Source organism: Dryobates pubescens, chromosome 17 (assembly GCF_014839835.1).
Source record: "Dryobates pubescens isolate bDryPub1 chromosome 17, bDryPub1.pri, whole genome shotgun sequence".
NCBI lineage: Eukaryota > Metazoa > Chordata > Aves > Piciformes > Picidae > Dryobates > Dryobates pubescens.
This window is the reverse complement of record NC_071628.1, coordinates 19,364,682-19,391,417: the sequence shown is the minus strand read 5'-3', so window position 1 is coordinate 19,391,417 and position 26,736 is coordinate 19,364,682. Positions and strand designations below refer to the sequence as shown.

Sequence of the window (26,736 nt, the reverse complement as noted above, 5' to 3'; positions counted from 1 at the left end):
GACATTAAATTAATTTGTAGGCCCAGCTGTATGTTCACCCCTTGTAATAGTATTTAATTTTTCAAATAGCATTACCTGCATTTTACAGAGTTTGGGAAATTAAGTACAGAATGACTAAGGTGTTATTTTCCATCAAGTGTGCAGGAATCTAATTACTGTTAAAGTCAGTGGGAGGTTGCTGTCTAAAATCCCTTGCAAATCTGTTCCAAAGTAAATTATCCTGACACTTCTAGGGAGTTGAGTGTCGCCTCTTGCCTGGCATAATGCCAGAGCACTGTCCTTTCCTAGCCTCACTTACTTTTTAAAGAACTTGAAAACATATTTCATGTAAAGTGTATCTGTCGACACGTTCTAAGATATCATATAGTTTATGGGAATTTCAAATTTTAACAACTACAAAAAATAGTCATAATAAAAATGCTTTACAGAATTCTATAATGAATGAAATTAAAATGACTACAGCCAGAACACAAAGAGGTTGAACATGTAAAAAGGGAACATAGGTTAGGTATTTGGGGAAGAAATGGTTTGCTCCTCTCAAATAACAGAATCGGCTTCCTGACTTTTCCCCACTCTGGCCTCAGAGCCTCGGGTCAAATAACCTGTACAGTCATCTCAGTATTTTGTTTTCAGCATTTCATGAGAGCTACTCAGCTATGTGGTGTTCCTGGAGTATCGGAGGAAGATCTGTATAAACCCAAAGCTATGCAAACAGCTCCTTAAAGGCTGTCTTCATTTTAATACTCTGTAGCAATGCCATTGTTATGCACTGAGTCATTCAAAAATGGCAGGCTGCACTTCTGTCATTGTCTAAAGCAAAATTCTGCCCTACAGCATTACCCTCCAGAACCACTATTAAAAATAAACTTTGAGAAAAGAACAAGAAGTTATCTTGTTATTCTGGATTGTCCAGTTTCTCTCTTTCCCACATCCTCTCCTGAACTGCACAACAATTGAATAAGCTGAACTTGTGTTCCTCTGAAGCATGCTTCTGAAAATAGACTCCAAAACCACCCAGTAATATTGTCTGTGTTCTTATTCAGTGACATATCTCCTAGATGATAGTAGCTATGTGAATTATAGGTTACCTTTATTGCTTGGATAAATTCCCTTACTAATGATGGATGGATTTGATGTTGTACCTAATTATATTGCAACTAACAGCTTACAGCTGCTATTGTTTATACTCTGGAGTTGTTACCACGGTGAAGGACAGCCTGCGTTGAATCTGTGCCATGGCTTTCATACAGCTGTTGAGAAAATATTTCTGAAAGGGAACAAACTTCCTTTAAAAAAAAAAAATTAGGACATGTCAGCCTTTGAGCTTATTTTGTGGGTGTTATAAATACTGATGTTTATGAGCCAAGTCATCTTCATTTCAGTGATATATTAAAAGCCATTAATTTTGAAGAAGGCATTTGGGCACCTGAGGTGTGAACTTGAAATTTCAAGTATAAAATCAGCCAGAGACTGCCCATGTGAAATGAAGTGAACGGCTTAATTTCTCAGTGCTGTCAGCTCAGGTTTCAGATAGAGACATACTTTATGTTCTACTACCTTTTGCCTAGCATAGATTGGAAGTTTTGGGAAGCTAATGCTGTTTGATTCTTATGTGCTGAATGCAAATGCATTGGAAGGTGCATAAATGCTGTTGTCTTGGTGCTTGACTTTACAATTCTGTAGTCAACAAGAAATCCAAAGTATGACTGCAAAATACCAGTGACACCTCCTCTCATATTCACAGCTGTGAGGGTCTCTACATTAACTATTCATTGTGTCTGGCAGAGAAGTAGGTCAATATGCTACCCCTTCAACACTTGTTCAAAGACTTTCCTTTGTGCTTGTCCCTTCTCCACCTTTAGCTCTTCTGTTAGTGTGCTTATATGTATCAGTGCTTGGTAAAGCATTGAGCTACTTGTGTGGACATACCAGCTGTTGCATTATGAGAGCAGTCTTTAAGGTCGCCAGAAAATCCTTTGGTGCCACCCTATGATGCTTTACTAAAGACCCTGGGAATTCAGGAACAAGCATAGACAAAGCAAATATGATCTGCAGCAAGTAGGGAAATGGGTAAGCCTGGGTTATGGCCAGTATGTTGGGTAATTACATTGTAACTGTCTTAAATGTCCTAGGCTAAGAAATGGTGCATTTTTACTTTTCCCTGTGCCTTGCAGCCTTTCTACTGACTCAGTGAAGACTGTCTGCAAAAGCCTCTTTTTAAGGGATAAGGGAAATAACATAAAGACTAGAACAAGAGCAGGTATAGTGTGTAGTTGTACAGTACACATGCAAAAAGGGAAGAATAGATTACAAGGGAATGGGTTTTGTGATGAACAATTATCCCAGACTAAGTATGTAAAAAGAGAAGACAGGAATTCCTATGCTGTGTCAGTATTATTTTGGTAACCTTCCAAATAAACAAAAATGTACAACCCCCACAGTATCACTGGACTTTTAAAATGCAGACGTGACTGTGTTCATTCCCGTAATCAGCACTCATAGAATAGTATTTTCTCTCCAAACTTTGCTGACAAAATTTATGTCCCCAGAGAGAATTCAAGGAAGCAAATACAGCAACATTAATACCATGCATGCCTCCTCAGAAAGTCTCAATCAAACAAGAAGCATGTCTTGTGAAAAATAAACAAGCCCATGAAACTCAGTGTTTTACACAAACAGCTCTCTGCACTGCAGAATTAACTCTTATAGCAGAATGTTTAAGGCAAGATTTGGAATTTTGTAGCGGGGATTTTTGTTCTCAAGTTCTCCAGGGTTTGCATGTAATGATAAAATTGAGAGGCAGAAATATGAATTGAATTAATGGATTTGACAAATGACAGTCTGAGTTCCATTTGCAATTGATTATTCCTAAAATGCTAAATAAAGCTGTCCCGTCCATCCCCCTACTTCTCTCATGAGCAGTGCTTAGGAGACATATGAAAATGAAAACTGCAAAGAATTACTTCAGGCTGCCTGGCTTTGTTTGAATCCTTTGAGACAAGAGGCTGCCTCTGCCATGGAGTGTTAGCTTTTGAGAGCAAGTGAGTGACAGCCTTAATTTTTAATTTCTTCCTCTTTAAGATGGACTCCAACCAGCTGTCTGTGTTAATGAAGCACTAAGCACATTATATAATTATAAGGTACTGAATATAATTGCAATGTGTACTGCATAATTTAAGTTCCAACTGTACTTGCATCTCTCATTTACCAAGCCAGTGAAGGACATAATAATATTGAAAACAGTAACAGCTCAGTGCTTCTACAGTGTAGTCATGGGAGGCTTGCACTTAATGAGTGCATTTTTGATTGTTATGGAGAGATCCTGGCTGATAAAATCACAGTAGCTAAAGGTTAAGGTTATCTGTAAGATGAATCTTTTCCTTGCAAGTCTGGATGTAATGCTCTGAGTAAGGAAATACCTGATATTAAAAGTGTATTCTGGGACTGGAGACCTGCCAGTTTCTGCAGAAGGAGATCTCAGACATTCAGTGCATTGTGATAGGGGAGAACAGGACTGCTTCTGGGTGTGAAAATGAGCTCACTGTCTTGTTTTTTCTGTTTGTAAAGTAGCTGGACATCAGCAGACTGAACGTGAGGAGACAAAGACTTGGGTGTGATAGTTCTTTTGGTGGCAGGATCTTGCATACCTCTTAGGCTTTATACATGCCAGACAAAGGTAACTACTTGACCATGTTGTTCTCAGAGGCTTCCCTGTGTTATCTATTACTTGTCTAAGGCTTTCTGGCCATATAGAACTAGAACTTTAAATTTTTAAATTTTTTAGAACTAGAACTTTAAATTTTTTTTTCTGCCCCTTGGTTGAACTGCAATGGAATATTAATTTTTTTTTCAGGAGTTTGATTCTATCAAATATTCATTGATAAGAAATGTGTTTCTGTTGAAGTGTGATTTCTGTCTGCTTTTTTGAGTTGCTTTTGTCAAGAGCTGATTACATTGTGTGGCACAGCACTGGTTGTTCTTAATATTAATGTTAGGGTAGCAGTGTGCTGAGGTAGACACCTTTGTGCTATGTAGTGTACAAATATCTGCAGGCATACTGTGTGGAAGAAAGTAAGTCCCTTTACTGGTTTGCTGATGGGGCAGGAATTAATTCCTAGAGAGTATATGATACATTTATGGCAGAATTCAGACTGCTGAAGTCCCTCCAGTACTTTAGCTACAGGTCATCATTTTCCCTTAATTTTTCTGACACAGAATTGCTCTCCTAACGTGTCATGTGTAGACTAAATGCAAACACACAGTAATAGCTTATGATTTAATTTTCTTGTTTGTTATGTTTGTGGTGATCTTACTGTCATTAAGCATTTCTGAGATAGAACAGTTGTCTGTTACCCTTCCAAATGAGAGGAGCAAAAGGATCCTCTGAGTAGTGTTTCATTCCCAGTGCTTGCCTTAGATAGAATTTGTATTACTCAAATCCTGCTTTTGCTGCAGACCATTTTTCTTTCTTAATTTTGATAAGACATGTCTCAGCCTCATTACAGTTATTTTTTCAGAAGACAGTTGAGAAGAAGGAAACATCAACTCTGTGGCCATAGTGCCGTTTCTAAGTTTAAGCAATGCCTTTTAAGAGCGTGAGGAAGAAAATTAAGTGTGAATTAATTTCTTGAGGTCAGTATATTTCCCAAAGGTTATCAATCCTTTGAGTTGTCTTCTGGCAGGTTATTCTAAAGGCAAATACTTCAGTGCATTCATGTCCTTTCAGACCATCCAGTGGTTTGTTGCAGACTTGAATGCCTTAAGCCATTACCCAGTGAAGAAGTGGTCATTTGAACCTTTTGAGATTGATCCTATTCATTTAAACATGAACTGCTTTTCAGAGATGGCAGCATCTATCCTCCTTTCATGTCAGACACTGCTTGGTCTTGCTTAATTTCACACACAGCAGGAGGCACTTTGTTATGTTCTGGTGACTTGAACTGCAGTCCTCATTGTTGTACCAAGAGCAAGCATGGATGGTAAGCGGTGGCGCTTAGGGGGTTGCAGGATCAAGCTGTGTATATTAATAGCTTACTTGGAAAGCTGTGGTTTATATGAAAGTCTTCCTGTCCTTGCAGTGGCCAGTTTGCTATAGTGAAGAGATGTCGAGACAAAAGCACCGGCGTGGAGTACGCTGCTAAGTTCATTAAAAAACGTCAGAGTCGGGCCAGCCGGCGTGGAGTGAGACGGGAAGAAATTGAACGCGAAGTTACTATTCTGCAGCAGATCCTGCATGCCAACATCATCAAGTTGCATGACATCTATGAGAACAAGACTGATGTAGTCCTCATCCTTGAGCTGTGAGTAAGGGGGCTTCCTATCCTCCAGGATAGCTTGAGGTAAATAGAACCAGAAAGGGATGTAGATGCAGCCAGAACCTAGAAGTGCTGCTCAAATGGAGCTGTTGCATTCTCATGCAACAAATCTTGGCAGGAGAATTGAATTAGTTTCCGGGTAAACAGACCCCACCGGTTCATCCATGTGCCCTGCAGATACAGGTGCAACTTAATGTCAGCTGAGGCTATCGTTAGTGAGCCAGGGAGTGTTGTCTACTTGAAAACAGTTTACTATCAGAGAGATTACCTTCTGTCTGCCTAATGCTGCCCTGATGTGAACCTTGGAGGAAGCACAAATGGCCACTAAATGCTCATTTTGCTTTTCTTTCTGTTTTCATCTCTTCCAATACTGTGAAGCCATCAAGCTATGAAGCCTGTTGCACAATTTGCAGTCTTTCTCAATATTCTTGTATTTTCCTCATTTAAAAGAGACTAGGGGTTAAGAGGGTAGGAAGACAAGGGAAGAATTCTTTTAATCCATAGGCTTTTACTATTGAGGATGAATATCGTGCAGGGTGGGAGTGAAGGAAAGCTGCTTACCCTACTCCTGTGCCACCATGTGATGAGGAAAACCCCTACTATTTAGGTTCTGCTGACAAGTGAACCTCTCAGCCATTCTCATGTATACTAGATTTGACCTGTAAGGACTGAGGGGTCACAGAAAGACCACCTGCTACAGCACTTGAGTACTTCAGAACATTTGAATGTCCTTAGATTTCATAGTGTTATTGTCAGTGTGTTAGTGTCAGAGTCATTTGGAAGAAACTTTGCAGTTGCCTAATGTCAACTACAGAGTAAAAAAAAATCTGCCGTGACAAAATTATTTGACTTTTTAATGGCATGAAAAAAGGGAAGCATCAAGCAACTGGTCATATACACTAGGACAATGAATTTGGATGAAACTTGACACTTGCAGGTGTTTCATGGTTGATGATCAGGGCTGTAACAGAAGTGACTTGAGGTGAGCAGATAATGTTAAAGGATTATATCCAAAGCATTTCCTTCTGTAAAGTTCATAGTGGGTGCAGCTGCTCTAACTTAAGGAGTTGAAAGGGATACAAATTATCTTAGTACATGTGCCAATTGGTATGAATGTGTCTTTGTGTGACTTGGTCTTCCTAATCTTCACTGAGAACCAGGGAAAAACTGACAGCTGTTGCACAAAGCAGAGGGTAGAATTGTGTGCTTGTATTCATGAGACCCTGGAATGGAAGACGGTCCTCTGACACATGGAGGTTGGCTGATCAGAATGTATGGTTTCAGCCTAAAGAGATGAAATTTGTTGTGTACTGAAGGAGTATAGACATCAGTTTAAGCTTTCGTGGGCTGTGTCCTGTTATTTTCTGGAATCAGTATAGAATCATAGAATGGTTTAGGTTGGAAGGGACCTCCAAAGGTCTTCTAGTCCAACCCCCTCTGCAGTAAGCAGAGGCACGAGAGCCTTTTCAAGCCTCATCTTGAGCATCTCCAGGGGTGGCCCCTCAACTACCTCCCTGGGCAACCTGTTTGAATGTTCCACTACCTTCATGGTAAAGAACTTCTTCCTAACATCCAATCTAAATCTGCTCTTCTGTAGTTTGAAACTGTTGCCCCTTGTCCTACCGCTACAGGCATTTGTAAACAGTCTCTCCAAATATCATGTAATTAACAAAGCTCTGAGTCTTAGAGGAGCTGTGTGGAAGATTACAGAATCAACCAGGAAGTTGTAGACAGGTGGTGGTTGGTCTCTTCTCCCAGGCAACCAGCACCAGAACAAGAGGACACAGCCTCTAGCTGTGCCAGGGGAAGTTTAGGCTTGAGGTGAGGAGAAATTTCTTCACAGAAAAAGTAATTGGCCATTGGAATGTGCTGCCCAGGGAGGTGGTGGAGTCCCCATCCCTGGAGGTGTTACAAAAAAAATACTGGATGTGGCACTTGGAGCCATGGTTTAATTGTCATGAGGTGTTAGGTATTAGGTGATAGGTTGGACTTGATGATCTCTGAGGTCTTTTCCAACCTTACAGACTCTATGATTCTCTCAGTACCCTAAGATGGATTCCATCTGGTCCCATGGGTTTGTGATGATCCAAGTGGCTCAGCAGGTCTCTAACTGCTTCCTCATGGATTTCATCTACCAGTTCAGGAGACCAGTTATCCTGAAGCCCTCCTGTTGAAAATTGAGGCAAAGAAGGTATTTAGTACCTCTGCCTTTTCCTCACCTTTAGTTACAATATTCCCCTCCAAGTCCAATAAAGAGTGGAGGTTCTTCTTGCTCCTCTTCTAACATTAATATATTTATAAAAATGCTTTTTATTGTCTTTCACAGAAGTGGCCAGTTTAAGTTCCAACTGGGCTTTTGCCTCTCTAATTTTTCTCCTATATGATCTAACAACATCCTTAAACATATCTCAAGGCACACACCACCACCACCACTCCCCTTTCCAAAGGCAATATACCCTCTTTTTTGCCCTTAATTCCCTCAAAAGATACTTGCCCATCCAGGCTGCTCACCTTCCCCTTCAGCTCATCTTTTGGCAGGTGGGCACAGCCTGTTCCTGTGCCTTCAAGAGTTCCTGTTTGAAGTAGGTCCAAGTGTCCTGGACCCCTTTGTTCTTAAGGGCTGCTACTCAGGGTACTCTCTGGGTTAGTTGCTTAAACAAGCTGCAGTCTGCCCTCCGGAAGTCCAAAGTAAGGGTTTTGTTGTTGCTCCTCCTTGTTTCCCTGCATATTGAAAACTCCACTATTTCATGATCGCTGCACCCTAGACAGCCTCCTACCATCACATCCCCCACCAGCCCTTCTCTATTTGAGAACATCAGGTCAAGCAGGACCTCACCATTGGTAGGCTCACACAACAGCTGTGTCAAGAAGCTGTCCTCCATACATTCTAGGAACTTTCTGGACTGCCTCCTTTCTGCTGTGATAAGTTCCCAGCAGATATCTGGCAGGTTGAAGTCACCCACAAGAACAAGGGCTGGCGATCTCCAGCTGCTTGTAGGATACTTCATCTACCTCTTCATCCTGGTTGGGTGGTCTATAACAGACTCCAACCAGGATGTCAGTTTTGTCAGCCCTGCCTCTGATTTTAACCCGCAGGCATTCAGTCCTTTCATCCTCTACCTCAAGTTCTGTGGCACCATGAGATTACCTAATTATACAGGGCCTCCTCTTCTCCCTTGCTTGTCTTGCCTAAAGAGCTTATAACCATATACTCCAGTGCTCCAGTCATATGAATCATCCCACCACATTTCTGTAATGGCAACTACATCATAGTTTTCCTGGTGTACCAAGGCTTCCAGTTCCTCTTGTTTGTTACCCATACTGCGTGTGTTGGTGTACATGCACTTCAGCTGGGCTGCTGCTTTCACCACTGACTCTAGTTTACCTCACTCTGTTTCCTCTCTGAAGAGACTGGTTTCATTACCCACCCCCTTCAAACCTAATTTAAAGCCCTCTCAATGAGCCCTGCCAACTCTGGTGCCAGAGTCCTTTTGCCCTTTCTAGATAAATTCACCCCATCTAGGTCCAGCAGGTCAGGTGCAGTGAAAATTGCCCCTTGATCAAAGAACCTAAAATTCTGCTGCTGGTGCCAGTGCTTGAGCCATTTTTTGATGGCATGGGTTCTCCTGTTCCTTTCAGTGTACACCCCTGCCACTGAGGGAACTGAGCAGAACACCGCTTGTGCTCCTGCCCCATCAGTCAATTGACCAAGAGCCTTGAATTCCTTTTTGATTGTCCTCGTGCCCTTCTTATCAAGCTCATCACATCCAGCTTGGATTACCAGCAATGGGTAATAGTCAGAGGGCTGGATTAGTTTTGGTAGTCTCCAATGTCCTTTATCTGTCAATTCATCCTACTAAAGTAAAGCTGGAAGCAAGGAGACAGCCTCAGGTTTTCTGTTTACCATAGTTTTTAGGTGAAACTAGTTTTCTGTATGTATGAAGCACTATGATATGCAAACGGTACAACAAATCCTGTCAAGCAAGGCTGATGGTAGTGCTGGGACCCTTGGTATGTGTCACCTAAAAAGAAAACCAGAGATAAAATAAGAGTCTCACAGGTTGAGTAACTGGGATTAATAGGAAGGAGGAGGCAGCAGCCAGACAGCAGTTGCAACATACTCCTAGGTCATAAAAACTACTTCTCTCCCCGCCATGTTTAGTTGTGGCAATTAAGTTTTAAGATTTCTGTCCATGTTAAGTGTCCTGTGTCATGTTCCTTAGAAACTTTTTTACTATGTGGGAGCTGTGGAAAAAATACCCAGTAACCAAAGCTTGAGTCAATGGGCCCTGTGTAAGCCTCAGACTTGGGAACAGTAAGGTATGCTGGCACCCGCACCAACATTAGAAGCTAAGAAATAAGGCAAATGGATTTGTGCTTTTGACACGTTTACAGTTGACTTCTCCTTGCAGTTTTTGTAGTTGTTTGGAATAGTTTGTTCTGAAAGGGGCAGAGCAGGAATCACCACCTTATCACCACCAGTGATGTGTTGGAGCCTGGGGTCAGAGGAAAGATTGCATGAATGATCTCACCAGTGCACAGTGTGATCTCACTTGTTCATGTTTCACAGCACTTAGTTAACTCAAAGCATTTAAACCTGCTGGTTCTTTTGCAGGTGTTTAATCAAAAATCAGAGCCAAAGGCTTGTTTTCTTGATCTCTCAGGTCTTGTGCTTGAAGTCTGAGTGGTGATAGATAAACAGGTGCTACACCTGAGCTCAAGAGCAACAGCTGCTTTGTGGGTGACCCCAATAGCAAATCTGAATGAGAAAAAAACAAAACAGTAATATCAATGACAGTGTCAACCAGAAACCGTAAATGTAAGCACAGTAATGAATGCCTACTGCAAACCATGTCTAATTCAGTATCTAGATCATCTTGTTTCCTAAAATATAGAAAAAAAGGCACTGGATCTCTCAGTACAAGGCACAAACATGAACATTGAAGTCTAATGTACTAAATATGCATGGAAAACATTGCAATTTGGATTTGAAAACTCATAGTGACTACTAGCGCTTCCTTGATTTGGGAAAACCTAGATACCTTCCAACATGCTCTCAAAAATACAGCACAAAATAAATGCTTTCTTGTCATTTATGTCAGGAAAGAATCTGAATTAGAACAATGTGGTGGCTGTTCTGGAAAAAAAAGAGATTTCTTTTGGCAGAACTTAGGGCTTTGCGTTTCTGATGGCAATTGAAAAGAGAAGGAATTCTTTAATAGTTGCTATTACAACTTGTTCTATTTTCTCTGTCTCATCCAAAATGAAAGTGTTGAAAAATAGCCATTGAAATGGTTAACATCAAAGTCCACCTATTGGAATATGCATGTCAGTGCAGTCATCGAACAAAGTCCCATTTTTTGGTCCTTTATAATCCTTGATAATCAAACCTTGCAGCATCAATGAATTAGGGCAATTCATTTACAAGGGAGAGAGATGAAGCAAAAAAGCACATGCTAAATGTGAAACCAAAACTCTAGATTGTCTGCAAGACTGGCCTCTTTCTAATTGTATGGAGGTTTTTTGCTATTTGGATTTTCTGTGCTTACATTTATTTTATGGCTTACATTACAGCAGATTACAGGACATATTCTGGTGTGTATTGCAGGGTTTCTGGAGGAGAACTTTTTGACTTCCTTGCACAGAAGGAGTCTTTGAGCGAAGAGGAAGCAACCAGATTCATTAAGCAGATTTTGGATGGTGTGAATTACCTTCACTCTAAGAAGATTGCTCACTTTGATTTAAAGGTAAAGATGCTGATTTAGACCTATTGTTCATTGTTAATGACAGACTGTACCTTTTACAATTTGTTAGAATCTATATCTGATAACATGCCTAAAATAACAGGTAAGACCATTTTAAATGCTTCACAGCTGAGTACTCCAAGGAAGACAATGTCCTTTATCAGGCCTGTGCTAACTTTTGGATAGGCTTCTGTATTTACTGACTGAAAACAATAAATTTGTCTTCACCCTTCAGCTGTTTCCATTTGTGGGATCATCCAAAGCACTCTGTTAAAAAACCAATAAAAAGTAAAAAAGTTACAATGATGTACAGAAAGACTTTGTACTTTCTTGGCTGTGTAGGGCCTTGAAAGAGCATCCTGTGGAGCTCCCTTCCTGCAATATTGGATGCCATCTATAGATTTGGTCCTTGACTTTCCTATTAGTACAACTGGCCAAGGCAATACAGAAGGGACTATTTCTCTTGACTTTTAATTGTGGCCTGCTTGGGTGACCATAATTCTCTGAAGCTTGTGAGTCTGCTGTCGTTGGAAATTAAGTTCATGAGACTAGAAGAAAGTGTTTTCTCAGTAGCATACTCACAGCTACAGAACTGTCTGCCTCAAACTTTGTTTCTTCCAGAAATACATCTAGGATATGCTTATCCCCAGGAGAAAGTAGAATAAAATAGAGGAGGGAACTGTTTTAAAAGAAGGAAAAAGAAAATGCTAGATTATGTGTTCCTGGTCCTAACTTTAAATGCAGGTTAGTTTATTGCTAAGTAGTTGCAACTGTGCTATAGATGGACTCTCAGATTCACAGGATATATACACTGATTCCTTGTGCTAATTGTGTGCCTAATGCCATCTCTATCTTAAATTGCTTGATTCTGAGTCAGTGTAAATGGCATATATGTAGTTCTTGGAAATGTTGCAGATCACATCTAACCTATGAAACTGGTTGGCAAACTACCAGCCAAGTCTTCATGGGGTGCATGTGAAAAAGCATAGGAGATGTGTGAACTTAAAGGCTGTGCACTTGATTTTGAAATTATTATGTGAATCCAGAAGCCAAAGATTGAAAGTTTTCACTGTATTAGAAAAAAGTGTAACATCTAGCGGCATGAAATCACTGAGACAATATAGGTGCAAGCTCTTCTACCCTGGTCTGGACTGCTTTTGATATTTAACACTGGTCAAATCAGGTGGTCGATAAAAATCTTACAAGAAATTCAAGATAGAAATCACAAAAGATAAGTAAATAGTAATTCCACTGATAATTAATATCAAATGACCTAACACATTCACAGAATAACTCTCCAGGGTCTGGAGGGATTTGGTTTGGAGTTTTGCTAGTTTTAAATGTGACATGTATTTTTAAGCAGTGATCTGATTAGGTAAAGGGTGATTCATAATTATCTTTCACTTGACAGGACTCCATTGACTGCAGTGGAGCTGCAGTGATTTATACTCCCAAGAAATAAAGCAGTCCAAGAGATGGAGAATGTGACTTCAGTCTTTTCAGTCTGTTCTGTCTGCTTTAAAGTAGCTCACATCATGTATTTGGTGTGAACACACATGCCCTAGATCCATGGAAGCAAAACAAGACTTGCTAGCCTGAGGCAGAAATATTCTTGGTCCAATGACTATGACAATAAATTATTCACATGCTCTCTTTTCCAGGGCAGCTCTGACTGAGAGTATGTGTTAGCAAGAGCTGTTTCCACATTAGGATCTGCTCTGAAAAGGCCAGGCAGCTGCCAGCAGGGAATCAAACTGTCTTACTTATGATTAAGTTATGACAAATTAATGCATTAAAGCTCTTCATGGGAGATAGATTGACTTTGTAGTTTATTCTGAAACCTGTGAAATAGGACCATGATAGGGAGTAACTAAGGCTGAGAAATGTAGTTGAAAAAATAAAATTATTAAATACCACTTATAATTTGTGAAGAAAAGCAAAGTCTGTGGTTGAAAAAGTTAGCTTTAATTTCACAGTTCTAGCTTCAGCTTTCCCCTATAATGCTGTGGGCAGTGCTACATGTTCTTTTAATAGCTTGCCACTGTATATGAGCTAGGACCTCTGATCCAAACTGTTTCCATTTTCTGGACTCTTCAGACAGTAAATCCTATCTCTTTCCTGCCACCTCCTTAGAATCATTAAGGCTGGAAGAGACTTGTATGATTATCAAATGCAACCATCAACCCAACACCACCGTGCCACTAAACTGTGTTCCAGAATGCCATGTCTACAGATTCTTTTGGACGCCTCCAGGGATGATGACTTCACCAGTTCCCTGAGCAACCTGTTCCGGTGCCTGACCACTTCTTTCAGTACAGAATTTTTTCATTAATACCTAATCTGAATCTCCCTCAGTGCAACTTGAGGCCATTTCCTTTTGTCCTATCACCTGATACTAGAGAAGAGACTGACCCTCACCTCACTGCGACCTGCTTTCAGGTTGCTGTAGAGAGCAATGAGGTCTCCCTTCAGCCTCCTCTTCTCTGGACTAAACAGCTCCAGTTCACTCAGACTCTCTTCATAAGACTTCTCTGCACCTGTGCCAGCACCACAGCATCTTCCTTGTAATGAGGGACCCAAAACTGAACATGGGATTCATGGTGCTGAGTACAGGGGCGTGATCTTTCAGTGGGTTACCATACAGTATGGAGCCAATTGGGCAGAAACAGAGAGGCTTTCCAGTGTAAATTCCAAGAACAGATAAAGTGCTGTCAATCAAATACTCAATGGTACAGCTCAGGATCAAGCAGTGGCAGCCTATCCTTGCACCAGGTATCTGCAGTGCTCCAGCTACGTGTTAACTGCTCTTAGGTGTGCACCAGTTGTTGTAATGGAGGCAAATCTGTGGTGTCAGGGTGAGATCTCACACACCCCTGTGGGCCAGGGATATATTTTCTTTTTGGCACAAGATAAACCAAACTTCCACATTGTGTGTATCACACTACCTCAGGGTTGATAATCTAGTGGTGCATCTTGTCAGAGAAGGGAACTGCAAGCAGTTGTATGGAAAACTTCTGTCTGTGAAAACAAGGCTGTCTTCTCATCCTGGCAATAGCCATCATTAAGAAAATAGTCTCAGGACTGCTGACAGGTAGAAAAAGGCTGGTTTTGTGTGAGATAAAATTAAAGGAATGAAAGTGTCACTATTAAGAGATTTGCTTTGTTTTTATGAAGTTCTGGTCCATTCAGTGATGTCATATTTCACAGTTGTCATCCTTGTGTCAAAAGAATGAATTGGAAATGGTTAGGCACAGGTATGTATTTCTTTTTCTACAGGCTAGTGTATGTGAAATAACAAACACACTTGAGAACTGTTACTTTCCCAATATATTAATACTATAATAACAAAGATCTATCTTTTGTTGGTTTTAGCCTGAAAACATTATGCTTCTAGACAAGAATATCCCTATTCCACACATCAAACTCATTGACTTTGGCCTGGCTCACAAGATAGAAGATGGAGTTGAATTTAAAAACATTTTTGGAACTCCAGAATTTGTGGGTGAGTGAATGACCTATTCCTTTGCCTTGTGTTGCAAGTTGCAGGAGGAAGTTGAGACATGTTTTCAAAGTTAAAAAGCGAGGGGCAGAGATCGTTTCAATCTATTTTCTACCAGGGTGACCTAAATAAACCAGAAGTAGTAGTCCTGTGGTAGTAGGCTGCTGCCGGAGAAATATTTGGAGATGTAAATTCAGGATTGAGCTTGAGAAACCTTACAAATCATCATTTTTTGACTTGTTGCCTGGGGCTGTCTGTGTTGTAGTGCATGGGTACACAATTACTTGAGTATCTCCATCATTGCTTTCTAGATAAAACTGCCTCATGCTGTACATGTGTGGAGTTGAAAACCCCCACCTCTCCTTATATTCTTCTACCTGCTTGTCTTTTTATTACTCAGTGATCATAATTCTAATGTGCTTCACTTGAATTTTAGCTTAATACTACTCCCTTCTGCTAATTTCAATTTGGGGTCGTGTTTGGAGGGTTGGTGATCAGGGAGAGAATTGTGATTCGTATTCCAGTTAAACACAACAGCTACAGGCACCTTTTTCAACTCATTACCTTACTTTTGTCTTTCTCTTGCCTGCAGTCTTAAATGGGAATGTTTTCCAATGAGGAAAATTTCTTAAAAAGATAATAGGTTTGGACATGGATAGCAATATAGTCTGGCATGTACTTTTAGTCTCTTGCCCAAGGGCTGTTTCTCACAGGCTATTCAAATCTAGCTTTAATGGCACCAGGTAAAACCAGAAGAAAAGCTCAGATTCCTAGGGGTAACTGTATCCTGAAGAGGTGAAATGATTTATTGTTTATTATAATTTGCACTGTAATTACTATAGAGTGTCTGCTTTACTCTTATTCTTGAGTTGCATTATGCTCCAAGTCACTCTACATGATCTCTTCTGGGCACCTGTGAACTTGAGTTCCTATCAGAGCTATAAAACTATAATGCATCCTATAACTACCTACCTTTCCTTTTCCCACCCTCCCCTTTGCTCTTGCTTGGTAATTCTTGACTTGCTGCTCAATTCACCCTGGTAAAAATTTCTCTCTGTTGCTCATGTTTGATTACATTTTTCTTACAGCTCCAGAAATAGTGAACTATGAACCTCTTGGACTAGCTGCAGATATGTGGTAAGTTTTAAACTTCTTGTTTGTTTGTTTTCCCCCCAAGTGCTCTGCTATTACTTTTTGTCTGAACAGAATCCATCTCACCGCAACAAATTAAAACCAAAATAAAAACAATTAAGTGCAGTTAATGACTCTTTGTTCTTTTAAATTAAAAGATAGGCTTTTGAGTTCTGGAAAATGAAAACAAAAGTCTTAATGATGAAAGTTGCACAGTTAACAGTTTGCCACTGTCCACTGCGGAGGAGCACTTCAAAAAGAAAACGTGCTCCTGCAGGGCTTGTGACAGCTTTGTTTGTGAGAGCACCACATGCAGAGGAGACCTGCCTACTAATCTGGTCTACTGAGAAGGCAGACAAAAGAGGTCATTCCAAATACAACATCCTTGCTTTTATTTCTTTGTATTTCTGATATTTACTGTACTGAGTCTCTTCCAACCTGGTTTATTCTATGTATGTATGATCTCAAATACCTGCTAGAGTAGAAATACCTACAGCCTGCAAACATCCATATTGCTTGAAGTTGTATATGGAATTTGTGTTTTCCTAGAAGCAGCACACTTTGAGAGATTTTAGCAGTTACCTAGAGCCACAATAGCTCTCCTGCCTGTACAGCAGATAGTGTTGTCTGCTTTATACTGTATACTTTTAAGAATAATACAGGTCATATAGAACCTCTGCCATTAATATCCTTTTTTTTTTTTTAGGAGCATAGGAGTCATCACCTACATACTGTGAGTACAAGAGATTCACTGCTCTAGAAGTGTCCCTGAAGCTCTCTTGCAGTAATATGGAACAGCTCAGCCTGTAGTCACTTAAGAAAGCAGCTGCATGCATGGGGGTTGGGCAGTGGTTTTGTCAAATGGGCAAATGTTAAGTTTAAGAGGTAAGCAAAGGGGAGCATCCTGACGAACAATGAAGATGAAAAACAGGCAATCTGTTTTACCTGGTTAGCTAGTAATGATTGCCATAGTAGTAAAGGTTGAAAATGGCATCCCTACACAAATTATCAGAAACAAAACAGTGTGCTTTTTATTATGGGAGGCATCAGCTTGCATGATGTGCTAGGTACTAGAAATTTTGAAGCCTGTAAGAGTCTTGCATCTGGGAAACCCATGTACCAGGACTGACCTGTTGGAGAGCAGGGCAGAGAGGATCTTGGATAGAAGGATGACTGTGAGCGAGCAATGTGCCCTAGTGGCCAAGAAGGCAAACGGTATCCTGGCGTATATTAGAAGGGGAGTCGTTAGGAGGTCCAGATAGGCTCTCCTCCCCCTCTACTCTGCCCTGGTGAGGCCACATCTGCAATATTGTCTCCACTTCTGGGCCACTCAGTTCAAGAGGGATAGGGAACTGCTTGAAAGAGTCCAACACAGAGTCACAAAGATGATTAAGGAGGTGGAACATCTCCCTTATGAGGAAAGGCTGAGGGAGCTGGGTCTCTTTAGTCTGGAGAAGCAGAGACTGAGAGGTGACCTCATTAATATTTATAAAAATGTGAAGGGCCAGTGTCAGAAAGATGTAGCCAGGCTCTTCTCAGAGATGTCCAATGATAGGACAAGGGGCAAAGAGTGCAAGCAGGAGCATACAAGTTTCCATGTGAACATAAGGAAGAACTTTGTTACTGTGAGGGTGCCAAAACACTGGAACTGGCTGCCCAGAGAGGTTGTGGAGTCTCCTCTGGAAGCATTGAAAACCTGCCTGAACATGTTCTTGTGTGACCTACTACTCTAGGTGATCCTGCCCTGGTGATGGGGGTTAGATGATCTTTTAAGGTTGCCTTCCAAACCCTAATGTTCTGTGATTCTGTGATTTAAGCCTGTTAAAGCCTTTGTTCCACCGAGTTCTGAATAAATGGGCTGTGTTTAATGATACCACCTACTTTAGCAAACATGTCAGCAATCATATGGATGCTATGTAGAGCAGGTATAGAGCTCACACCTACAAGTCCTTAATTCAGCAACTGGCAAAGTTTTAAGAGCAAAGCCTTTGTTTCTGAGGTCTGCTGTTAGATGTTTACAGGCAGGAAGTAAGGATATAGCACAAGTCATTTGCATGAGGTGTTACAATTTGAGACCCCTCCCATTTCACTGACCCCAAAGCTGAATTTTGAAGAGAATAAAACCACATTAGTAGGGAATAGAACATTGTTGGCTTTGGCTTCCACTAAAGGCCCAGGAGGTGGTATTACAACTGCTTCATGGCACAGTTTTGAGAAAGGGAAAAGAAACTAAGGTTCTAGGGCAGGCTTCCAAGCTTTAGTTTTGGAACAATGCCCATGGTCTGTGGTGAGGTGCCTTCTTGTAGCCTTCTTTATGGATAACAAAAATGGAACAGAAGCTTAAGTGGGAGAATGTAAAGCCTGTTAAGAAGTGAGGTTAACAGTGACTTATGCGGTGAAATTTATCGTATCAAAGACAACTGGAGGAACTCACTTGTGCTGTCTTGCTGCATCAGCTGCTTTGGTGTCACTGTATGACTGTAGGGGGAGAGAAAACAATTCGTGCACTGGAATGTTTATTCTGTGGATAAAACCACATGTGGTATCTGGGGACCAGGCTGAAGTGCCCAGGTGGTCTCATCTGTCATTCTACTTATCCCCAAATTCCCTGTCAACTTGGCAGTGGCAATACAGATAGGGTGAAACGTCTGTTGAGCCGGAACATGTAAGCAAGCAGTTTAGTATTCCAACCATCAGTTTAGATCCCAAGAGTTCACTGCACTTCTGTTTTGAGCCTGCTGCATCCTGAAACTATGCTATCGAAGCCAGACAGAATAGATAAGCATTATAATAGCCCAGAAGATTTTTTAAAAGGGGTGAGATCAATTTCCTCACTATAAATAACATTTCCTGTTAATCAGATTTTTGCAAGCCAGCAAATCCCTGTAGTCTGGAGAGGGAGGAAGGGGAGAAGAGAGAAGGCAGGGCAGGGGGAATCCGCAATGAATCTGTTCTGACTCTTGAGTTTCATGGAGCAGAGGTAAATAATTATCAAAGATGAAGATTGTCAGTTTCATTGCTGAGCAAGGGAGAAAGCAAAAAGAAAGATTGTTTTTTTTTTTTCCCCTGTCCAAGTAAAGATTGCTGAGTGGAGTTTCATCATGATGATGTCTCCATTATATCCTTGCAGTTGGAGCAGAGTGCCAACAGAATGAAATTTTGCATTGTTCAGAAACAGTTGGATTTTACTGCAGCCAAAGTCCTTTTGTTTGTGGATTCCTTTTAATGAGTAGCATGGCCCTACCTCTGGCAGAACTGGCCCCTAGGCAAGGCCATGCACCTGACTTCTGGTCACACATTGTCTTTCCGTCCAGCTGAGAAAGGTCTCTTGGCTGAATCCACTGCGCAGGGAACTTGTCAGTAGCTTTGCAGACAGAGAAGCAGTATGGGCACAGCTTTTCTAGCCAAAGAAACTAAACTTATAGAAACACTACTTTATCTGCTTGAAGCTCACAGGAGCTTTTGCCTTGTAGTGTTTGTGGGTCACAGGGTAGAGACTTTTTTCAGCTGAAGCTTTTTCTAGTTTGATGACCAATGGCTTCAGTGAGGCATTTAGGAGAGGAGAATCTGTGCATTTCTACCTGGGTGCACACATTAGTGCTGCACTAGAGGTTTTCAAGATGAGCCTGATTCATAACCATAGATGTAGTAAGCCAAAGCTGGGCCTGTTGTTTCCCACATGGCATGGTTGCCACAACATGAGATCCACCAATGTCCTGCTATTATATTGCACAGTCACAGAAATTTCATTAAGGTAACTCTGCTGTTTATTTTTGCAACTGTCTTCTTGGCTTATCTAGACTTAGTGGTGCGTCACCTTTCCTTGGAGAAACTAAACAAGAAACACTTGCCAACATCACAGCTGTGAATTATGAATTTGATGAAGAATTTTTCAGCAATACCAGTGACCTGGCAAAAGATTTTATTCAGAAACTCCTGGTGAAAGATACACGGTACGTAATACTGCAGCAAGATTCATTCATCTCTAAGATAAATCTGGTAAGAGGAACATATCCTGATGAGTAATCTGCTAAGCTTTCCTTGCAGTGTGCATTGCTATTCAAGAGCAAGACAGGAGGATGCTGCTGTGCCCCTGGTTAATTACTGCACCCAGATATCGTGTGCAAAGGAACTGAATCTCCTGAATTAAATTTCACTTTCAAGATTGAGTTCTCACCTGAATCATTCTGGCTCCACAGGGGGTAGATGAAGGGCTGAAAATGATGTGCAAAGTTTCTAGTTCAAGGTAACTAGGTCAGGGGGCAGTGGGTGCATCTTTAGAGCATGGGAGGTTCCATGTGGACATAAGGAAAAACTTTTCTGCTGTGAGGGTGACAAAACACTAGAATGGGCTGTCCAGAGAGGTTGTGTAGTCTCCTTCTCTGGAGACATTCAAAATCTGCCTGGACAAGTTTCTGTGTGACCTACTCAAGGTGATCCTGCTCTGGCAGAGCAAGTTGGACCAGATGACCTTTCAAGGTCCCTTCCAACTCCTACTGTTCTGTGATTCTGTGAACTACCACTACTAATATTTCAGTCTATTATGAACTACTTGCAAGGAAGTGCCATGATCCAAAAATATGCTCCCAGTGATGGAAGGACAGAAAAATCTTCACATGTACTCATAGTGAGACTGCTCCTTAGGTCTCTGTGCATCTGTTGCAGATAAGATCTAGGATTTGCCTGACAGCTATACAGATCTTTATTGCCAGGTATAGGAATCACAGACTGGTTTTAGTTTTTCTTGCTTTTTTTCTTGCCCATGAATGATGGATGTCAGACCATTGAAGTTCTATTCTAATGGCTTCACTGTGGGAGAAAATAAGTAATTAGAATGAGGCAAGCTGTTCAGTCAAACCCTTAGGCCTTAGGATAGGCTTGAGTAGGTGGGGTTTGACAAGGCATTTGCACAGGTCTAGCAACCTCCTTTTAAGAAAGGATGAGTCGGTGATATTGATATTTGTCCCATGTACAGAGCCAGTGCCTGTGCAGTGCCATGTTTCTACCTTGGATTGTCTGTGTTCTTAATGTACTGTTCGCCAAACTACTATGATGCAGAAGGAAGTTCAGTTTTGAGTAAGTTTGAAGTATTCTTGCAGACATGTTACTTGCAGGAAACAGCAGCTCCTGCAGTGATGCGATATCATGTTCCAGAGGATAATTTAGAGGTAGCTCATGCTGCATGCCTGTTTATTAAAGTGTATAGAAAGAATTTATTTTCTGAGCATGTGATGTTTTATTGCCTTTTATGGAATGGTATACAAACATGCAGGTATATTTTGACCAAGCAAGAAATAAAATTGTGTGGAGTGAGTTACAAAACTGCATACCAGCAGTATGTCTCGTGGAGAAACATAACACTTGAATCTGAGAGCTAGTCCTGACATTATCTTCATAAATATTTCATATGAGACCTGAGAGAAGTGCAGGTCAGTGGACTTTTGTACCAGTTGTTTCACATTCATGGGGCTTTTCTGTGTTGTTTTATAGGAAAAGGCTGACAATTCAGGAAGCCCTGTCCCATCCATGGATAACGGTAAGACTCTATAAAGAGACAGATCATTTGCTTTACCATGGCCAAAACAGAGATGGTATTTTTACTGGCATGATAAATGGAAAACTGCTCTTTAAGTACTTAGCAACCCTCAGCGTCTCAGAGATGTGCTGGGAAGAATTGGTTGAGTCTAGCTAAATCCTTGCATTTTTGCAAATGGCTTCTTTCATTCTCATAACTTTTAAAAAGAGGGTGAGGAAACTGATGTTTATTGCATGTTACACTGTTCTACATTTGTTTGAGCTCTACATTTCTCCATCCTTCTCTGTTTGCATGGACATATACTACACATAGGGTTCAGTGCTTTCTTGAGTTGAGACTTGAGTGTAGCCAATGTGGAAAATGCAGGTTTTTTTGAGATATTACAGCTTTACCAAGTGTGGTGGTTTGCTCACATTTGCACATGTGTGTGTATAATTTCACAATAAACACTGCTTGTCTCCTATTGAAAATCCATTTAGCTAATCTCAGTGTGACTAATGAGAATGTTGGAAATTCAGTTTTTGCTTTGCATTGCACAAACCATTAACTGGAGCGTTTTCAGGATTGTTTGGTTTCCTTTTACATATATTCATAGCTTTGAGACTGTTAACTGCGAAAAATTAACATGAAAACGAATTCCAGCCTTGTTATTTACACTTATCACATTGGAATGAATGCACATTACTTGTCACATACATTTTGGTGTTTGTGTTTGGTGTGGTGTTTTTTTTTTTTTCCTTTTAATCAAATGCATGAAGGAAAATCTGTGGGAGCAGAGAATGTCCCAGCATCGAGGAAGTTCAGGCTGCACCCTTTGTGTAAAGTTTTTTTGAGTTACTGTGCTGTCTTCTAAATGTTCAGTAACATTGGTTCCTCTGTCTGACAACTCACCAGCTGAAAGAAGAAAGCAAAGTCCAGGAAAACAAGAAGGTTGAGAACACACAGCTGAAGACAAAACGCCTGAGAGAGTACACCATAAAGTGCCATTCAAGTATGCCTCCCAATAATACCTACATCAACTTCGAGCGCTTTGCCCGTGTAGTAGAAGACATTTCGCTTACAGAACGGGGTTTCAGCACTTTGGCTGCATCCCACGATTCCTTGCAGGAGGACATTGATGCTCTGGTTTCCATTTATAATGAGAAAGAAGCTTGGTATAAAGAGGAGAATGAAAGTGTGAGGCACAAACTGTCTCAGCTGAAGTATGAATTCCGTAAAATTGAATCCCTGAAAAGACATCTGCAAGATGATATCAAGACTGTAGGTGCTAGTCTTACAGGCATAACTGGGAAATACGCTGATCTGCAGAGTCAGTATGAATCTCTCAGTCAAGAACTTTCTGAGGAGCTCAGGTGGATACAGGATCTAATGAGTAGTTTTCAACTGGAAAATGAAGCTTGTGTGAATGGAAACTTTGAGTCTGTCTTCAACAAAGACATTAATGAATCGCTAATGGAGCTGTTAAATAGATCTCGGTGTGAAGAATTCCTTGCAGGGTTGAATCTAGATGTATCAGAGTCAAATCAGTAATGTTGAAGATCAGACTAGGTGTAGGGTTTGCTGCCTGTTTGAATCTACAGCAGCTTCAAAAGTTTCCAGTGCACAGATTCTACACAAAACCATCAGCAAGAACCAAAAAGAAGTTCTGATGCATTGCACAAGATGCTGACCAAATCCACAAACTGCCAGTGGTTTGTAGCATCAAAGTATTTTTTTTCTCTCACATTCAGTGTCTGAATTTACAGGAACCTGATTATTGTGGTGGTATAGACACATTAAACCCTACAGCCTTTTGCATTGCCTATATGATACTTCCTCATGTATTACAGTTCCTGAAGATCACTAAGTAAACTTTGAATAAAGAGCAGGTCAGCATGTGCTTTCTGTACACTACTGTAAGTGGGGTGCCTGGAAACTAATAAAAACCTCATGATAATGTCCTTGGTTGGATAAAGTAAACCCTTGTGTAGACTTGCTGCAGGCAGTTCTATAGATCATATGAGTTAAGTACTTGCAGAAATTAATCTGTCCTGTAAAATATTTAGCTAGTACTGATGAAATTCTTTGTGAATAGGTGCTGACAAAGAAAACTTAGGATTATTTTTAGGCCAGTTGTGCAGGGTGAAACCTTCTACCATCAGAAGTGTTAGCTGTGAATTAATGCTTTGGTTTAAAATATACTGGAGAAATCCTATTCAAAAGATACAACTGGGAACTTGTAATGAACTGATCAAATAACTGCATGTAATTTACAGTGTAAATAGTGATTCGTGACTGATAGATATACTACAGTTTACAGTTGACTTTCTAGAGTAAGGTTGATGAAGCTACAACCAACTTAATCCATGATGTGGGATTTGAGACTACTGTTCTTGCTGTGAAGTTTTTTTTTCCCCTCTCAGGTTTTAGTAAGTGAAAAAAAACCAAACAAACTTGGCCCAAACTTGAATCATGCCTTGCTGGTTTGTATTTCCAAGTCATTTGATTATACTGTATTAATATGCACAGATGTGTACCCATCTTGGTTTTGGACACAATAAATAGTTATTTATGCAGGATGCAGTTGTTCCCTGATGGTGTTAGTGGCTGAAAAAGAGATTTGAAGCTCCTGTGTACTAAAAAGAGTTCTCAGCCTAGGTTCTGCAGCTAGTTTACAGCCCCTTTGCTTAGCTGTTTGAATTTGTTGCAGGTGACTGACAGCTCCAAGTGAGATAGTAACCAGGCATCCCTGCAACAGGGCTCAAGTCCATCTAGAGTGGCTCTCCATGTACTAGCATATGTCTTGCACTGCCCAGCCTCCCTCCTTTTCCAGAGAAGTTAATGACCTAACTAAATTGAACTATTGTTGTTCATAACATTATGAAGAATGTTTCCTACTTGGAGATAAAAATCTAAAAGCCTACTCTCATCCAATTTGTGTACAGTGGATCCATTGCTGCCATGTCATAAAGACATGAAAAGGCTGGTGAAAATTCAAAGTTCTGAAAACAGTTCTTCAGTAGGGGTATTGTTACTCCTGCCATTGTACTCAGTGGAGGATGGAAACAGGATGTGCTCCCTATGGCAATATGTGCGGTTTTCAGAAGCTTCAAAATAGTGTATTGAAGATGTCCCTAGCAAGCCAATGATAATGGTTGGGGAGAACTGGGCTCCGCTGTGATAAACAGGTCTGAGAATTTTACATACGTCCATTCTTTATTCTCTTGGTATGCTTAAGTCATCACTTCAGTGGGTTCCTTTGAACTGGAAAACTCATAAGATACTGTCCAGGGGAACCAAAACACAGGATTTTTTTTATGATGGGGAGAGTTTTAATTCTTGAAAAGTAACTGGAAGCTTCAGTCAATATCTTTGGAAGATGCTCCGTAGAGTCTGCCTTCCCTCAGCCATGATCTCATAATCTCTATTCATGCAGATGTTCTTTAAGAACAAATGCGCTGGCATGATGAGAAGGAACATTAAATAAGGTCACTCTGTTCCTGAGTGTGTTTGGGTAAGGTTAATATTGTTGTGACTCAGTCCTTGATGCTAATGCTCTCTGAATTGTAGGAGGTCACTGACGTACTGCTTTTGAGAAGACGCTCTGATGATTGAGAAAGTGACAGGGTCACTGATCTGCAGGCTACTTAGAAATGGAGAGGCAGTTGTTATTCTGCAGCACTGTAAAGTGAGCTATTTTGATTCAGCAATGGTTCTACTGCTGAAAGGGCACTCAGTTTTGTCATCATGATTGTGCAGCTGATGTTGAGCCAGTGACATTTTTTCCACTTCAAACTGATTTCTGCTTGATGTTTTGTTGCATTATCCTAGCCATTTGCAGCATGAGGAAATTAGATTTAATGCTTAAATGTCCCAGATCTGTTGTATGTGAATGGTGTATACATCTAAATGAGAAAGAGGCCTAGCTGATAGCTTGGTTCCTTGAATTAATGATGAGATACCTGCACAAATGCTGTACCTACTACATTTGATAAGAAAAGTGCATTTGTTGTCTCAAGCGTTATTTTGTGGGAAAAAAATGTTTAAAACCTCACTGATGTCTTTCCTATTCTTCTTTGGTAGTCTTGCTTCTTCAGGTGTTTGCATTCCAGTCCAGTTCAGTATAAATATTTCTGGGTTATCCACCTCCAAATAGAATGGTTAAGATTGGAAAGGACCTCCAATATCATCAAGTCCAAGCCAATCAGAACTACTGGAATGATTGTCACTCTGTAAACTCTGAAGGCTTGATTCCTGGCTTTTCTTATGTAACTTTGTAATGGGTTGGGGCAGATCCCCTCCCCACCACAGGCAGAAATAACGACTCAGACAAACGGATTGCAAAAGTGATGAAAGTTTAAATAGAAAGCAGTGAATGTTACAGAAAACCCAAAGCGCAGTGACAAAGAAAGATCCCATCCCCACCTGAGGGTGCATGCAAAACCCCCAGGGCTCCTTCTTCCCCCTCCCTCTGCTGGGCTAGTCTCAGCTGGCCAGGCCTGAGACTGCCCATCCCCCTGTGGCCTTGGGCCTAATCAGGCCCATGGCCGGGAGATCTCTCCCCCAGTTACCAAGTCTCGGAGAGGGAAGGAAAGAGGAAGTGCCAGGCTCCGCACTGGATCTTATAGTGGTGCAAAGAATTATGGTAGGGAATACACAATTTCCTGTGTCCATCCCTCTGGGCTGGACTTCTGGACACAGGAAGTGAATGCACCAGGGGGGCACCCAGCTCAAACTACAACATGCCACCCCTGTATTTCATACCATAATCTTTGCACCCAAACACATCATCAAATCAGAAATCTTCTGATGACATGTCCGGCAGAGTCCATATCTTCATCTGGGCGTCCACTCAAACAGTCTCTCATTCAGGCTCAAGCATCAGTCCATTCCAGTTGTTCTTCCTCATGTGATGGAACCTCCCAGCGACGCAGTCCTTCTCCTGCAGCGTGAATTCCTTGTGGGCTCCTTGGGACATCCTGGTCACCTGGAAATACCTCACAACTTCTCAGCCAAGCCTTTACTCTCCTATTCAGCGGCAAATTCTCCACCCCTGGGGCAGGCCAGTCGGAACAATCCGGCTCCACGACTGCCTTTTTCAATCCATCCAGGGTGCCGCAGCCAACCGCTTTCACGTGGACCAAAGCTACACGGATGCATGCCAGAGGCACTCCGCACCCCCCGGCTGGGCGCTCGCGTACCGAGGCAGGACAGCATCCGGCTGCACAACCTCCACCCCCAGAAGAGGGAGGAGCTGCGCCACAGCCCGCTGAAGAAGCAGGGAGGCGGAGCCAGGTGCTCGGCGCCATTTTCGGAACACGTCCGAAAACACCAGGGAAAGATTTACAGCTGCCGCCGCCGCCTGAACGCAGCCCGGCTCGGGCGGTGCCGCCGCCGCCGCTTGAACGCGGCCCGGCCCGGCCCCCGCCGGCTCTGTCGCCGCGATGCAGAGTCCGAGTCACCTCCAGCAGTCGCTTGCCCGCTCGCCGCGGGTGTCCGCTCCCCGCAGCGGCCGCGGGCCGACCACGCTCT

At 41.5% G+C, this 26,736-nt stretch overlaps 1 protein-coding gene across 1 annotated transcript in view; it reads left to right on the top strand.

Moving 5' to 3' along the window:
- Nucleotides 1-23,611, top strand: part of DAPK2 (death associated protein kinase 2) — a 36,148-nt gene extending 12,537 nt beyond the window's left edge. Inside the window, exons 3-10 of the mRNA XM_054168771.1 lie at nucleotides 5,079-5,300; nucleotides 10,924-11,062; nucleotides 14,432-14,561; nucleotides 15,647-15,695; nucleotides 16,396-16,422; nucleotides 19,490-19,642; nucleotides 21,180-21,225; nucleotides 22,120-23,611. Of these exons, the coding sequence (XP_054024746.1) occupies nucleotides 5,079-5,300; nucleotides 10,924-11,062; nucleotides 14,432-14,561; nucleotides 15,647-15,695; nucleotides 16,396-16,422; nucleotides 19,490-19,642; nucleotides 21,180-21,225; nucleotides 22,120-22,755 (1,402 nt within the window). The 3' untranslated portion in view covers nucleotides 22,756-23,611. The remainder of the gene's footprint in view (nucleotides 1-5,078; nucleotides 5,301-10,923; nucleotides 11,063-14,431; nucleotides 14,562-15,646; nucleotides 15,696-16,395; nucleotides 16,423-19,489; nucleotides 19,643-21,179; nucleotides 21,226-22,119) is intronic.
- Nucleotides 23,612-26,736: the final 3,125 nt, after the last annotated feature.